The 16845-nt window shown below is 43.0% G+C and overlaps 2 protein-coding genes across 2 annotated transcripts in view; one reads left to right on the top strand and one right to left on the bottom strand.

The window, feature by feature from the left end:
* Positions 1-7031, bottom strand: part of Smc1a (structural maintenance of chromosomes 1A) — a 44729-nt gene extending 37698 nt beyond the window's left edge. Inside the window, exon 1 of the mRNA XM_026407433.2 lies at positions 6830-7031. Within this exon, the coding sequence (XP_026263218.2) occupies positions 6830-6938 (109 nt within the window). The 5' untranslated portion in view covers positions 6939-7031. The remainder of the gene's footprint in view (positions 1-6829) is intronic.
* Ribc1 (RIB43A domain with coiled-coils 1) lies at positions 6627-16765 on the top strand. Its single transcript, XM_026407434.2, has 8 exons — positions 6627-6708; positions 6924-7037; positions 11603-11719; positions 13014-13095; positions 13277-13621; positions 15579-15697; positions 16094-16488; positions 16607-16765. Exons 3-8 carry the CDS (start codon positions 11603-11605, stop codon positions 16686-16688), a joined length of 1140 nt encoding a protein of 379 aa, XP_026263219.1. The 5' UTR covers positions 6627-6708; positions 6924-7037; the 3' UTR covers positions 16689-16765.
* Positions 16766-16845: the final 80 nt, after the last annotated feature.

The raw sequence follows: 16845 nt of genomic DNA, 5'->3' as shown, positions 1-16845 counted from the left end.
CTTTTTAAAAATGGGCACGAAATTTCAGTGTTGCAAAATGAAAAAATTCTGGAGATCTGCTACACAAGAAAGTAAATATATTTAACACTACTTAAAAGCAGTTAATTTGATAATTTTTTTGTTGCTTTATCATTTTTTCTTAAAAGGGCATGTTCCAGTTACTGTACAAGAAGCACACAGCATGAGCTACGAGGTATCATCAAAAATACTTAATCTAAACAAGCCTTTAGACTTATATCCATTTCTTTTTTTGTTTTGCAAATGTTTTATTTTTTTCATTTTTTGTTTTAATTAGTTATACATGACAGTAGAATGCATTTATGCACTTTGATATAGCATACATAGATGGGATATAATTTCTCATTTTTCTGAGTGTATATGTTGCAAAATCATATTGGTCATGTAGTCACATATATACATACAGTAATAATGTCTGTTTCATTCTACTATCTTTCCTATCCCCACATCCCCTCCCCTCCCCTCCCCTCCCTTCACTTTCCTCTACCTAATCCAAAGTAATGCTATTCTTCCCTAGTGGCCCCCGCCTTACTATGAATTAGCATCTGCATATTAGAGAAAACATTTGGCCCTTGGTTTTGTGGGATTGGCTTATTTCGCTTATCATGATATTCTCCAACTCTAACCATTTACTGGCAAATGCCATAATTTCACTCTCCTTTAAAGTTGAGTAATATTCCATTGAGTATATATACCACATTTTCTTTATACATTCATCTATTGAAGGACACCTAGGTTGGTTCCATAGTCTGGCTATTGTGAATTGAGCTGCTATAAACATTGATGTGGCTGCATCACTATAGTATGCGGATTTTAAGTCCTTTGTGTATAAACCAAGGAGTGGAATAGCTGGGTCAAATGGTGGTTCCATTCCCAGTTTTCTGAGGAATCGCCATACTGCTTTCCATAGTGGTTGCACCAATTTGCAGTCCCACCAGCAATGTATGAGTATACCTTTTTCATCACATCCTCACCAACATTTATTGTTGCCTATATTTCTGATGATTGCCATTCTGACAGGAGTGAGATAAAATCTTAGTTTTGATTTGCATTTCTCTAATTGCTAGAGACATTGAACACTTTTTCTTATATTTGTTGATCAATTGTATTTCTTCTGTGAAGTGTCTGTTCAGTTCCTCAGCCCATTTAATGATTGGGTTATTTGTTTTTTTGGTGTTAAGTTTTTGGAGTTCATTTTTTTTTTTTTAGAATTTTAATTATTTATTTTTTAGTTCTCGGCGGACACAACATCTTTGTTGGTATGTGGTGCTGAGGATCGAACCCGGGCAGCGTGCATGCCAGGCAAGCGCGCTACCGCTTGAGCCACATCCCCAACCCTGGAGTTCTTTATATATCCTAGAGATTAATGCTGTATCGGAGGTGCATATGGTAAAAGATTTTCTCTGAATCTGTAGGCTCTCTCCTCACATTGTTTCCTTTGCTGAGAAGCTTTTTAATTTGAATCCATCCCATTTATTGATTCTTGATTTTACTTCTTGTGCTTTAATAGTCTTGTTAAGGAAGTCAGATCCTAGGCCAATGTGGTAAAGATTTGGGCCTATTTTTTTTCTTCTATTAGGTGCAGGGTCTCTGTTCCAGTGCCTATGTCTTTGATCCACTTTGAGTTAATTTTTGTGCAGGGTGAGAGAGAGAGGTTTAATTTCATTTTGCTATATATGGATTTCCAGTTTTGCCAGAACCATTTGTTGAATAGCCTATCTTTTCTCCAGTGAATGTTTTTGGCACCCTTGTCTAGTATGAGATAACCGTATTTATGTGGATTTGTCTCTGTGTCCTCTATTCTGAACCACTGGTTCACAAGTCTATTTTGGTGCCACTACTATGCCATTTTTGTTACTACAGCTCTGTAGTATAGTTTAAGGTCTGGTATTGTGATGCCTCCTGCTTCACTTTTCTTGCTAAGGATTGCTTTAGCTATTTTGGGTCTCGTTTTTCCAAATAAATTTCATGATTGCTTTTTCTATTTCTAGGAAGAATGTCAGCGGGATTTTAATAGGAATTGTATTAAATCTGTATAACGCTTTTGGTTGTATGGCCATTTTGACAATATTAATTCTGCCTATTCAGGAGCATGGGAGATCCTTCCATCTTCTTAGGTTTTCTTCAATTACTTTCTTTACTGTTCTGTAGGTTTCATTGTAGAGGTCTTTCACCTCCTTTGTTAGATTGATTCCCAGGTTTTTTTTTTTTTTTTTTGAGGCTATTGTGAATGGAGTAGTTTTCCTAATTTCTCTTTCACATTCATCACTGATGTACATAAATAAGTTTCACTTATGGGTGTTGATTTTATATCCTGCTACTTTGCTGAATTCATTTATTAGTTCTAGAAGTTTTCTGGTGGAATTTTTTGGATCTTCTAGATACAGAATCATGTCATCAGCAAATAGTGATAGTTTGAGTTCATCTTTAACTATTTGTATCCCTTTAATTTCTTTCTTTTGTCTAATTGCTCTGGCTAGAGTTTAAGGATGATGTTGAATAGAAGTGGTGAAAGAAGACATCCTTGTCTTGTTCCAGTTTTTAACAGGAATGCTTTCAATTTGTCTCCATTTAGAATTATGCTGGCCTTGGATTTACCATAGATAGCTTTTACAATATTGAGGTATGTTTCTACTATCCCTAGCTTTTCTAGTGTTTTGAACATGAAGGTGTGCTGAATTCTGTCAAATGCTTTTTCTGCAACTATTGAGAAGATCATGATTCTTGTTTTTAAGTCTATTAATATGATGAATTACATTATTGATTTCTGTATGTTGAACCAACCTTGCATCCCTGGGATGAATCCCACTTGCATACTTATATCCATTTCTAAGAAATACAACAGAAGAACCTGGTAAATGATACCATGAGGAAATTTTAGGACAAACACAGATTGTGGGATATTTTACAAGACAATTGCCCTGGTCCTTTCAAAAAGCCAATGTCTGCATAGGGATATACCTGAAGTAGAGTGCTTGCCTAGCATGCACAAGGCCCTGAGCACCAGACCCAGACAGACAGACAGACACACACACACACACACACGTCAATGTCTAGGGTTGGGGTTGTGGCTCAGTGGTAGAGCACTTGCCTAGCATGTGTGAGTCACTAGGTTCAATTCTCAGCACACATATAAATAAAATAAAGGTCCACTGACAACTAAAAAAATATTTTAAAAAGTCAATGTCTAAAAAGAAGAGTTGAGAGAACCATTCTAGAACGTAATCAAATGCTATTTTGGGAAAACAATTAGGAAAGCTTGAATAAAAAACTGGATAACTGATGACATGAGGAAATTAATTTTCTTAGTTGTGCTAATAGAATAGTAGTAATACAGGAGAATGATGATTTTAGGAAATGAATAATGAAGCACATAGGAGTGAAGTATCATGAAGTCTGCAATTTATTTTCAAGTGGTTAAGCAAAACACATATATTGCTGAGCATGGTGGCTCATGCCTATAATTCAAGCTACTCAGGAGGCCAAGGCAGGAGGATCACAAATTCCGGGACAACCTAGGCAATTTGGTGAGACTGTCTCAAAAATGAAAAAGGGCTGGGATATAGCTCAGTGGTAGAATGCCCCTGAATCTCCAGTCCTACAAAACAAAGGGGAAGGAAAGAAAGGAGGACGGATGAATGAATGAACACGTATATATTTGCTGGTTTTCATAATAAAAACTTGCCAAGCATAGTGATCCATACCTCTAATCTCAGCTACGTGGGAGGCTAAGGCAGGAAGATCACAAGTTTGAGGCCAACCTGTCTCAAAATAAATTTTGAGATCCTGTCTCAAAATAAATTTAAAAAAAGAGTTGGGCATGGGGGTGGCACACGCCTGTAATCCCAGCAGCTCAGGAGGCTGATGCAGGAGGATTTTTGAGTTCAAAGGTAGCCTCAGCAACTTAGCGAGGCCTAAGAAACTCAGTGAGACCCTGTCTCTAAATAGAATACAAAAAAAGGCTGGGGATGTGGGTTAAATGCCCCTGAGTTCAATCCCTGGTACCAAAATAATAAAAAATAAAATAAATTTTATAAAGGACTGGAGATGTAGCTCAGTGGTAAAGCACAGTTGGCTTCAATCCCCAGTACAAAAAAAAAAAAAAAAAGGAATTAAGATGTTTACATTGGGGTTAGAGGGTGAAGAGGTAGTTTAACTCCCATAAATTCTACCTCAAGATTCTCCACAAACATGTTATATGACTGAACTGAAGACATAATATCCAATACCACTCAACCTAACCATAAAAATGGTCCTTTCATGGAAGCAATATTAAGACCATGGGAAGGGTGGGGGTACAGCTCAGTGGCAGATTGCAAACTTGGCATGAGAGAAGCCCTAGGTTCAATCCTCAGCACTTAAAAAAATAAGGCTTGGGCTCTCATCCAACAGATGTAGGCAAGGTTCTAATCTTAGTTTCACCCATTTTCTTTTCTTTTTCAGGGTGGTGCTGGGTATCACCCAGGGCCTCATAAGTGCTAGGCAAGCACTGTACTAGTGTGCTATATACCTCAGCACAAGTTTCACTCTCTTTTAGCTGACATTCCATCCCCTCTCCTGGAAAAAAAAAACAAACGAAAAACCATGACTCACAAGTTTTTTTAAAAAAAATGATTGGCACATGGTTCTATGTTGAAGTGGCAGGAACATATGCTTTAAAATATAGCAGGCATGGGCTCTGATCCCAGCTGAGAACTATAGGAAATTTATTAAATCTCTGTGCCTCAGTCTCCCCATTAAATGATATCTCCCACCTAGGGTCACCATGACAATTTAAATGTAAAATGCCCTAGGGCTGGGGATGTAGCTCAGTGGTACAGCACTTACCTAGCACCATTTGCCCACAAAATCCTAGGACTTAACTCAGTAGTTAGAGTGCTTGCCTAGCAATGGTGAGGGAGGCCCTGGGTTCAATCTCCAGCACCAAATTTGTTTTAAAATAAATGGAAAGAGCCCCAATAAAGTACTTGACACACAGTAGGTATTCAATAAATGACACATCTATCTTACACAAGTCTGGACTCAGTTCAGTCTCCCTCATCACAGCAGGACTACCTGACACATTGTGCAAACCAGGTGTCAATCTTTTAGGCACCAACTTCCAACCTTTGGGCTTCTCCCATTATCTCTAGAGATGACAAGAACATCTCACAGCCAAAAGCCTCTACAAGCACTCAATATCATAAGCATGTCTATAACACATTATATGAGCTGTATACTGATAAAATGTTTCAAGGAATTTTTTTTTCTGGTGCTGGGGATTGCAGCCAGGAGTGCTTTATCACTGAGCTACAACCCCAGCCCTTTTTATTTTGAGACAGGTTCTCACTAAGTTGCTTAGAGCCTCATTAATTGCTGAGGTTGGTCTCAAACTTGTGATCCTCCTCCATCCAAGTCATTCTATCACATCTACCTGTCCCATTTCCTGCACAACATTTATGACAGTCAAAAGTTATCTTATTTCCTTCTTCTTTATCTTCTTTCCCCAGTACAAAAAAAAAAAAAAAAAAACCAAAAAACTGTCAAGGCTGGCCTCAAAGTTGTGATCCTCTTGCCTCAGCCTTCCAAGTAGCTGGGATTAGGGGCATCTGCCACCATGACCAATCAACTCTAGGACATTTTTGATGGTCATATCTGAGGAGTGGGGGATGCTGTCATCTAGTGGAGAGAAGCCATGGATGCTGTCAAACATCCTACAATGAACAGGACTATTCCCACAGCAAAGAATTATCTTGATGAAGTGCCAATGTTGAGAAACTTTGCTCTAAGCAGAGTCAAAACCAGGCAAGACTATTTCACAGCAAGGCTAGAAAATTATTCGCTACATTTCTGGGGTATAAGAACACAGCAGGATTCCAAACGGACCACTTCTGGGGGTAGGTGAGAGGAATCCATGGGGTATCATTTAAAAGTGAGGTGTTAAGATACCAAACAGAAGTCTTAGCAGACCACTCCGAAGACACCACCCAAGGCATTCCAACACATTAACCTGTCCTATTTCCTGCACAACATTTATGCCAGTCTAAAGTTATCTTATTTCCTGATTCTTTATCTTCTTTCCCCTCTAGAATATAAGTTCTCTGAAAGCATGGACTTGGCTTATTCTCCACTATTTCCACAATTTGAACAACTTATAAACATTAAAACATTCAACAAATTTGATAAGAAAATAAAACCAGGCTTTTGGTGGTTTCCGGTAGGAAATGGGGGGAGTTCTACACAACAATTTCTGAGGTCGGGTTCGGGACTCCAAGCCCTCTGAAGACTCAGGCTCAGGGTTCAAAATTCAAAAGTGCCGCCTCTGGAGATGAGTAAAAAGGAAGGAATTGGAGCGTACCAATGCGAAGCGGGAGGGGGCGCTAGGTTGAAGCATAAGTGTACTGTATGGGACCGCAGGACACGACAGAGCGAAATGTCGTCCCACATTTCACGGTGGGGTCAAACAGGGCTGGGAAGCTAGAACCAGACAGACCAGCAGGGAGCCGCGCAGCAGGAAGCCGACAGCTGGCAGCTGCCTCCGGACGCGCCTCTTTTGGCGGGAGGGGGCAGTGGGCGCGGAAACACACAGTTCGGCCTGAACCACTAGGACCGGAACGGGGGCCGCACAAAACTCGCGCAACTGACACCTGGGGAAGAGGCTCGAGCGAGAACACCTGAGCGGGGAGAGTCGAACTCCCCCCGCCAGGAGAGGCAAGGAACCTTTTAGGCTTCACAACGGTTCAGGTTACATAGGCTGGGTCGTACTACTTTGGCGTCGGATAGGGGGGTCCAGGCCGGGACGTGCGCAGGGCCGCAGCCGGGTTTATCTCACCAGAGCCATTGGGTCCAATGATGGCGGTGAACCTCTGAAATGGTCCGATAATCTGTCGACCCTTGTACGATTTAAAGTTCTCGATCTCAATCAGTTTCAGGAAACCCATGTCGGCGGCGGCTCCAGCGGCGGTAGGAGAGGCCGCGCCGTAAGCCCGGGAACCGAGGTTACCCGCGCGGGAAACGCCGCAGTGCAGGCCGGGCGGAAGGTAAACCTCGCGAGAGTAAGCCCAGGCCAACGGGATATCCGACTTCCTGCGCGAGTGGGAACTAGGGGCGGGAACTTCGGTCTGACGTGGAGGTTTGTTGATCCGTTGCCCAGGCTCGAGCTAGGATTTGGGCCCGCCCCTCTTTCTTGTTGCGTGGCAACCACAAACCGCTGCTGCAGCGGACTAAGTTGTAGAGAAGTTGGTGCCAGGAGGACTCAGAGCAGCTTTTGGGATCCGAGAAGGCAGGCAGGACCTGAACCTACGCTTGCCGAGACAAGTCAGAAGTCACAGCAAGGTTATGCCCCCCAAGGGCAAGTGAAAGGTGGGAATTATGCTGTGGCTTCATTTAGTCTAGAAAGCCTGAAGGCTTAGACAACGACTGGGTCAGGAATTGGAAGGACTCCGTGGAGCAGAGGGCTGAACGGGAAGGAAGGAGCCAGTGAGAGGATTCATTGTTTAGGTGTGCTCAGATTTCGCTGATGGTGAGGTGAGATTGCAAAATAGATGTAGAGTTAAGGGGGACGGGGTTCACCAGGAGACAGGGATACAAACTGGGGAAGGCTGTGGCCTCAGATTTACCCATGTCCTTCTTTCCTGTTTCTCCAAGCGAGCTCAGAAACTGCCGCTGTAACCCAAGAGCAGACTTGGACCCAAATCCAACTAGGAGCTTCAAAATTGCGATTCTTTACTGAGAAATCCCAGAGGCCAGGGTCCCTAAGGCAGTGCTCTGCACCTGCATCCTTCTTCCCTTCATGCCTCTCCCCCATGCCATTTCCACTGCTGCATACCCCTCTGCCACCTTCCCTTTCTTTCCCTCTTCCTCTTTCCTCTTGGTTCTCTGACTTCTACTTCCCTACTCCCTTGTTACCTTCCTTCCTTTTCCTCCTCTGCACCCCTGACACTCTCCACTCAGCTTCCCCACCTTTTCAATCCCTCATCACTAACTTTTCATCCCTCTATAATCTGTCACCTTATACCTATTCATTACTAAGGTCATGGCCTTAGCAATACAAGAAGCTTAAAATGCCTACTGAATCTTCCTGGTCAGTGACCTTACATTATGGTGGCAGATGGAACTGGTAGGCTGGGGTTGGTGCCATTCTCAGATGTGGAAAGGATCTGGTGGTTGCTGTAGCCACTCCTGTAACTATTTTTAAAATTATATCTGAAGGCTGGGAAGAGTCCTAAAGACAAGACTCTTCCTCAGGACAAGTCCAGAAAATTGAGAAAGTGGTTGATACAATCAAGTAGGAGACCCATAAATGAAGTTCACTTGGAAGAAAAAGTCACAATCAGACAGAGGGGATAAGATGAACAAGGACAGCTATTTCATATTATTCACAGAGAAGGAGAGAATTATTGCTCCTTTCTTCTTTTTTCTTTTTTTCAGTGCTGGGGATCAAACCCTGGGTTAAAACAAGTGAGAAAGGTAAAACTTTAGAAATTTTAGAAGAACATATAGGAAAATACCTTTATGATCTCTGGATAGGAAGGAATTTTTAAAAAATAATAACCACTAAGTTCAAAGGATAAAAAAAAAGGGGGGCTGGGGATGTGGCTCAAGCGGTAGCGCGCTTGCCTGGCATGCGTGCGGCCCGGGTTTGATCCTCAATACTACATACAAACAAAGATGTTGTGTCTGCTGAAAACTAAAAAATAAATATTAAAAAATTCTCTCTCTCTCTCTCTCTCTCTCTCTCTCTCTCTCTCTCTCTCTCTCTCTCTTATATACATGCACACACACACACGTACGCACGAGAAACTTTCCCACCTGCACATATGAAATCTCTCAGTCTCTAAGTTCCTCTGTCTTTTTCTCTTGCAATTAATAAAAAATCCTTAACTAAGTTGTTTGTCTTGCAGGGTCCTAGTTTCTTGAACCAACTTCAATTGGGCTTTCATCCCTATACTCCACCAAAGATGCTCTTGTCAAGGTCATCAGCAACCTTCATGTTTCTACATCAGTCAAATCTCATTTCTCATTTTACTTAATCCATCATCAATTGATCACTCTCCTCCAAAAGCATTTTCTTTACTTGGCTTTAGGAAGATCACATCTCCTAGTTTATCTCCCATCTCACTGGCCACTCCTGTCCTTGTCTCCTCTGGGGCATTCTTATCCATCTACACTTACTCCCTAGAGACTTCATATAGTCTCACAGCTTTTCATTTCTTTGTGTTAAGGGCTGGGAATGCAGCAGTTCAGTGCTAGAACATTTGCCCTAGCATGCTCAAGACTGGGTTTGATCCCTAGCACGGCAAACAAGCAAACAAAAAAACCCCATATTTCTTTGTATCATTCAGGATAGGCTACATTATACTGAGGTTACAGATAACCCCAAAATATCAGCAGCTTATAAAAGCAAAAGCTTAGCTGGGTGCAGTGGCACACATCCAGCAACTTGGGAGGCTGAGGCAGGAGGATCACGAGTTCAAGGCTAGCCTGGGTAACTTAGCAAGACCCTGTCTCAGAATAAACTAAAGAGGACTGGGGATGTAGTCAATGGTAGAGGTGCCTCTGGGTTCAATCCCCAGTACCACAAAAATATAAATAAATACAAATAGAATAAAAACAAAAGCTTATATCTCACTTAAGTTTCTTATTCATTGTGGACTGGCTGCATCTCTGCTCTGTGTCATCATTCCAAGACTTCATCATTACAGGACCCAGGCTGAAGAATTACCTGCATGGGCAATTCCCTCACCTCCTTCAAGTATTTGCTCACATGTTACTTTTTCAACTATGCTTCTCCTGACTTCCATATTTAAAAATTGCAACACTCTCTCATTTCCTTGGCACCTCCAATTCCCCATATCCTGCTCTATTTCCATATTGCTTATCATCTTCTTACAAATTATTCAATGTACATTTTAGGTTTTATTTTTTATTGTCTGTCTAGAAAGTAACCTCCACAATGACAGATTTTTGTCAGTTTTATTCCTCCATGTCTCACAAATGCTTAAGAGCATCTGGCCACTAGTAGACGCTCTATGAATATTTGTTAAATGATAGGATAAATGCCAAGTAGAAAAAGCAAGATTCAGAATATATACAGCCTGATATTTTATAAAGGTCAAAACCAATAAAACTTGTAAAAACGTTTTTCAGAGATTCATACACATACAATGTATATTAATAAATATTAGAAGGAAATGATAATAGATTTTGGATATTATATAGGGTACTGTTGGAGTAAGAAAAAGAAAGAAGAAACATAGGACACTTCAATGGTATTGATAGTGTTCTATTTCTTAAGGTAGGGGTTGGTGTCTTTATTTTGTCATACTTGCAATCTTACATCAGGATTATATATATTTCCCTGTATATATCAACTACTTCACAGTTACAAAATGATTGTTTAAAAAAGACCTCATGTAGGATTGTTTTAAAAAGACCTCAATAGGAGTTGAGGAAAGATGCTCCACACAAAGGAACACCACATTCAAAGGCCCAGAAGTGGGAACAGTTATGTTGAAATACTTGATGGGAAGCCAGTGTGCCTGGAGCATGGGTTATGAGACCAACTGTAGAGGTGTGGAGGGATTGGATCTTGAAAGCCCATGGGTGTGGAGGGATTGGATCTTGAAAGCCCATGGTAAGGAATTTGGATCTGATTCTCAGTGCAGTGGGAAGCCTATGGAGGATTTTAAGCAGGTGAGAAACATCATCAGATTTATGTTTGCAAGAGGTTTTTGTTGTTGTTGTTGTTGTTGTTTTTTACTGTGGCTTTGGCTCACATATCAAAAGTGGGTTTCCCAAAATGTGAAGGGACACAGATGAATTTAAGACCTTGAAACTTTCATTTCACTAGAAAATAAGTAATAAAATAAAAACAAAAGGGGAAATTTATTTCAGTAAAGAAAACGTCTGGTTGCTGTGTGATGAGTGGGCTATAGGAAACAATAGAGGAAACTGGAAGACCAATCTGGAGACCTCTGCAGTCATTAGGAAGGTGACAATCGTGGCTTTGACTGGGGCTATTTTGAAAGAAGAGGGAGTAAGGGAAAGGAGGAGTTAAAGGATGTCCCCTGAGTTTTGGGCCTGAGCAACTTGGTGAATGGTGGTACCACTTACTGAAATGAGGAAAACTGAGTAGAGTATGAGAAAGGGTGAGATGTGTCAATGCCTTTGAGGCTTAGAAAGGTGAGCAGGGTTCAGATCATGAAGAGCCTTATAAATCTGGCAAAGGGGGTCGGACCTCATTTTATGAGCACAGGGGAGCCATTAGCTTTAAAACTATTTTCAAAGGTTTTAAGCTGAAGAGTACCATGGTCATATTTGCTCTCAGAAAGATCACTCTGGTGGCCAGGGCAGAGAGGATAACATGGAACAAGGGAGGCCAGTGAGGAGACTCCTGGGAATATCACCTAATATCAGACTATGAGGCCTGAATTAGGGTGGTGACAGCAGAGACGAAGACACAGATATGAAATATGTCAGAAAGTAAAATCAGTAGGAATCAATAACTGGTGACATATACTATAGGGATAAAGGAAAGGAGGTGGGATGTAGTCAAGGACTGTGGTCAGCACTAATGGGCCATTCCACTTCCCCTTCACTCCAGATGTATAAGCTAGGCCTGCCAGCAGATCCCAAGGAGGTGGCAGCCATTGAAGCTAGAAGAAATCGAGAAAAAGAACGACAAAGCCGATTCTTCAATGTGCGGAACCGTGTCATGGGGGTGAGTAGGCAGTGGGAGTCATTTCACAGAACTGGGGCTACATCACATGACTAGAAAGAAACACAGCAGTGCCTATTATAGTCCTTTCCCCGACTCAAGCAGGCCCTGGGGCTAGAAAGGAAGGAGGAAGGGGTGGTACCCTCTCCCATAGGCCCAAAAAGGGATTGGGAAGGATGGGTGGTACAGGGGGTGACAGTTGGCTCTTTTATGGTCAACCAGGCCATGTGGTCTGGTTCTTGAGAGGCAGGCTATGTGAATCCAAAAAAAGAGCTAAAGTGTATTTGGTATTATGTATGCATAAGCCATTCTGGCAAAGTAAGTAATATACTGCTAACCAGACTGAGGGTGAGAGACTGAAGGGATACTTAGTCTCTACTGATCTGTATTCCCTTCTGTACTACTTTAAATGTTTCCAATGAATTATAACCAAAATAAAGAGAAAATATTGATGGTTTAAGAAATAAAAAAGGATTTTTTTGCTAGGTGGATAGAAAGAGGAAATGCAGCATGGTGTTCTGGAAAAGACACCTTAACTGTTTGAGGCCAGGTCTGCTGTTTGTTAGAGGTGTGGCTTTGGATAAGTCACCTTATTTTCTCTGAGCTCCAGTCTCCTCTTCAGTTAAATAAAGGAAGCACTGAGGTGGCAGCTCTGATAATTAGAGCATGGTGCCTGGCACAAGTAAGTAGTTGGCTACGTTTGAGTTATTAGACAGAGATCCGAGTGACAAGCATTTCCTCACAGGGACTGCTCTGTTGAAAGCACTATGGGGCAGTGATGATACAAAGACGACTAAAGCCCAGTCTCTCTCATGTAAGAGCTCACAGTCTAGTAGAGGAGATATCTGAAGCAAACTTCAATGTAATGTAGACAATGGGTCCTAGATTATGGGAGTAGAACCTTCCTGAAGGATCAGAGAAACAAAGATTGAGCTGGTCTTGAAGTGTGAATTGGAGTTTGGGTAGAGGGGAGGAAAGTGTTCTAAGTAAAGGAAGCAGAGCAAAGGCTATAGATTCAAAACTGCCTAAGATGTGCAGGGAACTGGAAGCACAGCTCCCAAGTCTAGTGAGAAGGGGAGACGGGGGAAAGGGTGCAAAGAGATGAGGCTGGAGAAGGAGGCAAAGGCTAGACCATGGAAGCACTTAAGAGCCATGCTTATGGGTTGGAACTTTATACAGTAAGTTCTGAGAAGCTACAGGAGGATTTTTAAGTGGGTAAGTTCTAAGCAGTTTGTTAGAGCACTCAAGGACCCTACTGGGACTCTGCCCTGATTTAGTCCCTTTCTTTGGGATCCAGGTGGATGTTGAAGCCCTCAACAACCAGGTAGAGGAGAAAAAGCTTCGGGAGGCAACTGAGCAGAGCAAGGATGCAGCTTACGGTAAATGTCCAAGGCCACAGGTCAAACCAAGAGCCTGAGTAGGCTCAGGTAGGGCAGTTCTTCCTGTGTAGAGGGCCTGAGGTCCTAGGGTGGTGAAACAAACCAGATGGCCTTTGGGAGCAGAGGCATGCTAACTGGACCTCCTGTGGTGCCTTCCCATGTCCCTGCCTATCACCCCCAGCTGCTAAGCAGGTGCAGTATGATCTGGTAGCCCAGATGCTAGAGAAGGAAGAGGCAGAACGGGCACGTCGACTGGCCAAGAAAATCCAGGATTTTCGGGAGCAGAAGCAGCAGCTCAAGAACAGGCGTGAATTTGACCCTTGGGATCCAGTCCGACTCCAGAGGGAATTTCCAGTCTATCTCAATGACAGTGATCCCTTTTATGGCCCGGCCAGCATGCAGTGCTTCTTTGGGGAGGACCTGGACAGGACCACATACCTGAGAATGCAGCAGGAACAGTTCAGGTACAGCCTGGAGAGGCAGCTGCAGGAGCAACAGCAAGCCAGGGTTGATGAGAAATGTGCAGGTAAGCAGCCAGGCCTTCTGGACTCAAGAGTCCCAAGGTCTAGCAGGCAGCTCTCCTGAGCTAGGTACTACACCCAGGAGGCTAGAACTCTGTGGGGAGGTCATTACCCATTACCCATATAACTGATGCTAAAAGTTTAGGCTGTGTAGGCACCAACTTCCCTGACTTCCTTCAGTAACTGACAGTGTAGCTGTTGTTCATGATTAGCCTGGCATTCAGTTACCGGGGGACAACATAGTATACACACGCACCTAACAGCTCTGCCCTGCCTAGCTAGTTTGGGAAATGAATGTTCCTTTCTGTGCTTCAATTTTAATTAATTTTTTATATTTATTTTTTAGTTGTAGTTGAACACAATATCTTTCTTTCTTTCTTTATTTTTATGTGGTGCTGAGGATTAAACCCAGGGCCTCACATGTGCAAGGCGAGCACACTCTACTGCTGAGCCACAACCCTAGCCCTAATTAAGTTTTTTTTTTTTTTAAGAGAGAGTGAGAGAGGAGAGAGAGAGAGAGAATTTTTAATATTTATTTTTTAGTTCTCGGCGGACACAACATCTTTGTTGGTATGTGGTGCTGAGGATCGAACCCGGGTCGCACGCATACAAGGCGAGCGCGCTACCGCTCGAGCCACATCCCCAGCCCCCCTAATTAAGTTTTAAATTTATTTACTTTGGTACTGGGGATTGAACCCAGAGGTGCTTTACCACTGAGCTACATCCCCAGTCCTTTTTATTTTTTAAGACAGGATCTTGCTAAATGGCTTAAGGCCTTGCTAAATTGCTGAGGCAGGCCTTTAACTCACTATCCTCCTGTCTCTGCCTCCCAAGTTACTGGGATTTATGAACATGCACTACTAAACCCAGTTTAATTAATTTTAATTAATTGTTAAATTATTATTTTTTAGTGCTGAGGGTTAAACCCAGGGTTTCATGTTTATGTGCTTAGTTCTACCACTGAGCAAAACCTCCAACAAGTTTCTTCATCTTTAAAATGGGGATAAATGAGGCCTGGTGGTGCCTGCCTATAATCCCAATTTCTAAGTAGGCTGAGGCAGGAGGATCACAAGTTTGAGTCCAGCCTAGGCACAACTTAGTGACACGCTATCTCAAAATAAAATATAAAAAGGGCTGGGAATGTAGCTCAGTGGCAAAATGCCCCTGGGTTCAATCCCTAGTACTACAAGATAAATAAATTAATTAGATGGGGATAATAATCCAAATCACATAGAGTAGCTACTATTATTATATTCTCTGTGGCCACATCCTTCTCTTCCATCAGAGGAAGCCCTTCAAGAGCAAGGTCTTATGTATTTTAATTGCTCACCTTTCAAATCAACAGTTTCTGACAGTTCCTAGAAACAAGATCATTGTGTGGCTAGAGTGGAAAAGAATGTCAGTGCTGTGCCCTTTGCTTGTGCTGTGCCCTCAGCCTAGAGCACCATTTGCTCTTTTTGCCTGTGTACAAGGATACCTCCTCCTGGAAGCCTTCCTGCTACCTACCACCCAGAGCCTTCACACTTTGTGTGTGGGTGCTAAGCATGTCCTCTACCACTTTTAGCCTCCAAGCCTTTGTTATGCCTTGTATACATCTCTGCTATTGTCTTTACCAGATTGTGGTCTGATAATCTGTTTGATCTGTGTCCCCCACTAGACAGCGGGGGGGGGGGGCAGGATCTAATTCTGTGGTATGCTTAGAATCTAACACATGGATCTTATAGTGAGGTTTGGAGGTGAAATGGTTTACCCAAGACTACACATTTCAGAGGTGGCAGAGCTGCACTTTGACCCAGGTTGCTGCACTTTGGCTATCCCTAGCCCCAAAGAGTAACCCCTTCCACATCTCTACAACTTGGACACTAATTCCCTCCCGAGTATACATATACCTACATAAAATTTGTTGACTAAATGGCTGAATGAATGAACCAGGAATGGAGGAAGTTGTATTTCTTCATGTAGATATGCTCAATGACCAGCTGCACTTAGCCATGGACATGCGGGCCGCCCACCTGGCCAGGCTAGAGGAGTCCTGTCGTGTGGCCATGATGTTTGCCATGGCCAATGCCAACAAAGCCCAGGTATGGCTTGACCCCTCCAGTGCACCTGGTCCTCCCAACCCCCTGAACAAAATCCTAGGGAACCTTAGCCACACCCTTCCCCTCATATCCTTTCTCAAATCAGTTCCAGAATTGTCATCAGCCTGAGGACACCCCCTTCATCTAAGGTGCTTCTTAGAATACAAGTCACCTCTCCCTACCTCCAAACACAAAATGATTTAAGAACAGAATATTGCCCTCTAATCCTGAGTGCAGAGAAGTTCCCTGTCCATTCCACCACCTATCCTTAGGATAATTAAAATCATGTAGTGTCTTTTCTTTCTCTCTGAGATGGAGAAATAGGGCCACGTTTCTCCCACCCTTGCAACTGAGAGTTCTCTGAGGTTGGGCACTCAAATACTTATATTTGCCCACCAGGCAGCTGAGCTGGCTGAGCGGCAGCGCCTTGAGCATCAGCGCCAACAGGAAGCCAACCTCATGGAGATTCAGAACCAGGTCACCAGTGACTTTCTAACTGAGAACCCCCAAGTTGCCCAGAATTCCATGGCTCCCCACCGGGTTCTGCCCTATTGCTGGAAGGGCATGACTCCAGAGCAGCGAGCCGCCATCAGGAAAGTCCAGGAAGCACAGTGCCATGAGAAGGAGGCACAGCACCAGGCTGAGCAAGCATTGGATACTGAATGGGAAAGCCAAACCATGCACCTGGCCCAGGCAGCGCAGGAGCTAGAAGAGCAGGAAAGGGAATTGTGTGCAGAATTTCGGAGGGGGCTGGGTTCTTTCAACCAGCAGTTGGCTAAGGAGCAAAAAGCCCAGTGAGTTCTAGGGAGTGGCAGTGGGGATGAATACCATGGGAGGGTAGGGAAGGATGGTGAGGACCAGGGAGAGAGGGAAAACATCAAGTGAGGCCTCTGGACTTTTTTTTTTTTACAGGCAAAATTATCTGAATTCAATAATCTACACCAATCAACCTACAGCCCAGTATCACCTACAGTTCAACACTAGCAGCCGCTGAGGTCAAGATGGTCATCTCTCTCTTCTCTCCTATCAAGCTTACAGATGCAAATGCTACATATCCCCACCTCTTACCTCTAATCCATTCCCCAGTGAGAGAGAGCTAAGACAATATCCCCACCTTCTACCCTAAGTAATAAAGTTATTTGCTAAATTCA

Source organism: Urocitellus parryii, chromosome X (genome assembly GCF_045843805.1).
Source record: "Urocitellus parryii isolate mUroPar1 chromosome X, mUroPar1.hap1, whole genome shotgun sequence".
NCBI classification, from domain to species: domain Eukaryota; kingdom Metazoa; phylum Chordata; class Mammalia; order Rodentia; family Sciuridae; genus Urocitellus; species Urocitellus parryii.
The sequence above is the reverse complement of the archived record's forward strand: the minus strand, read 5'-3'. Positions and strand labels throughout refer to the sequence as shown.

Coding starts and splice junctions, on each gene's coding strand:
- Ribc1 (XM_026407434.2), top strand. CDS start 11,603: ATGTATAAGCTAGGCCTGCCAGCAGATCCCAAGGAGGTGGCAGCCATT. Junction 13,096..13,276: donor GAGCAAGGATGCAGCTTACG/GTAAATGTCCAA, acceptor TATCACCCCCAG/CTGCTAAGCAGGTGCAGTAT. Junction 15,698..16,093: donor CCAATGCCAACAAAGCCCAG/GTATGGCTTGAC, acceptor TTTGCCCACCAG/GCAGCTGAGCTGGCTGAGCG.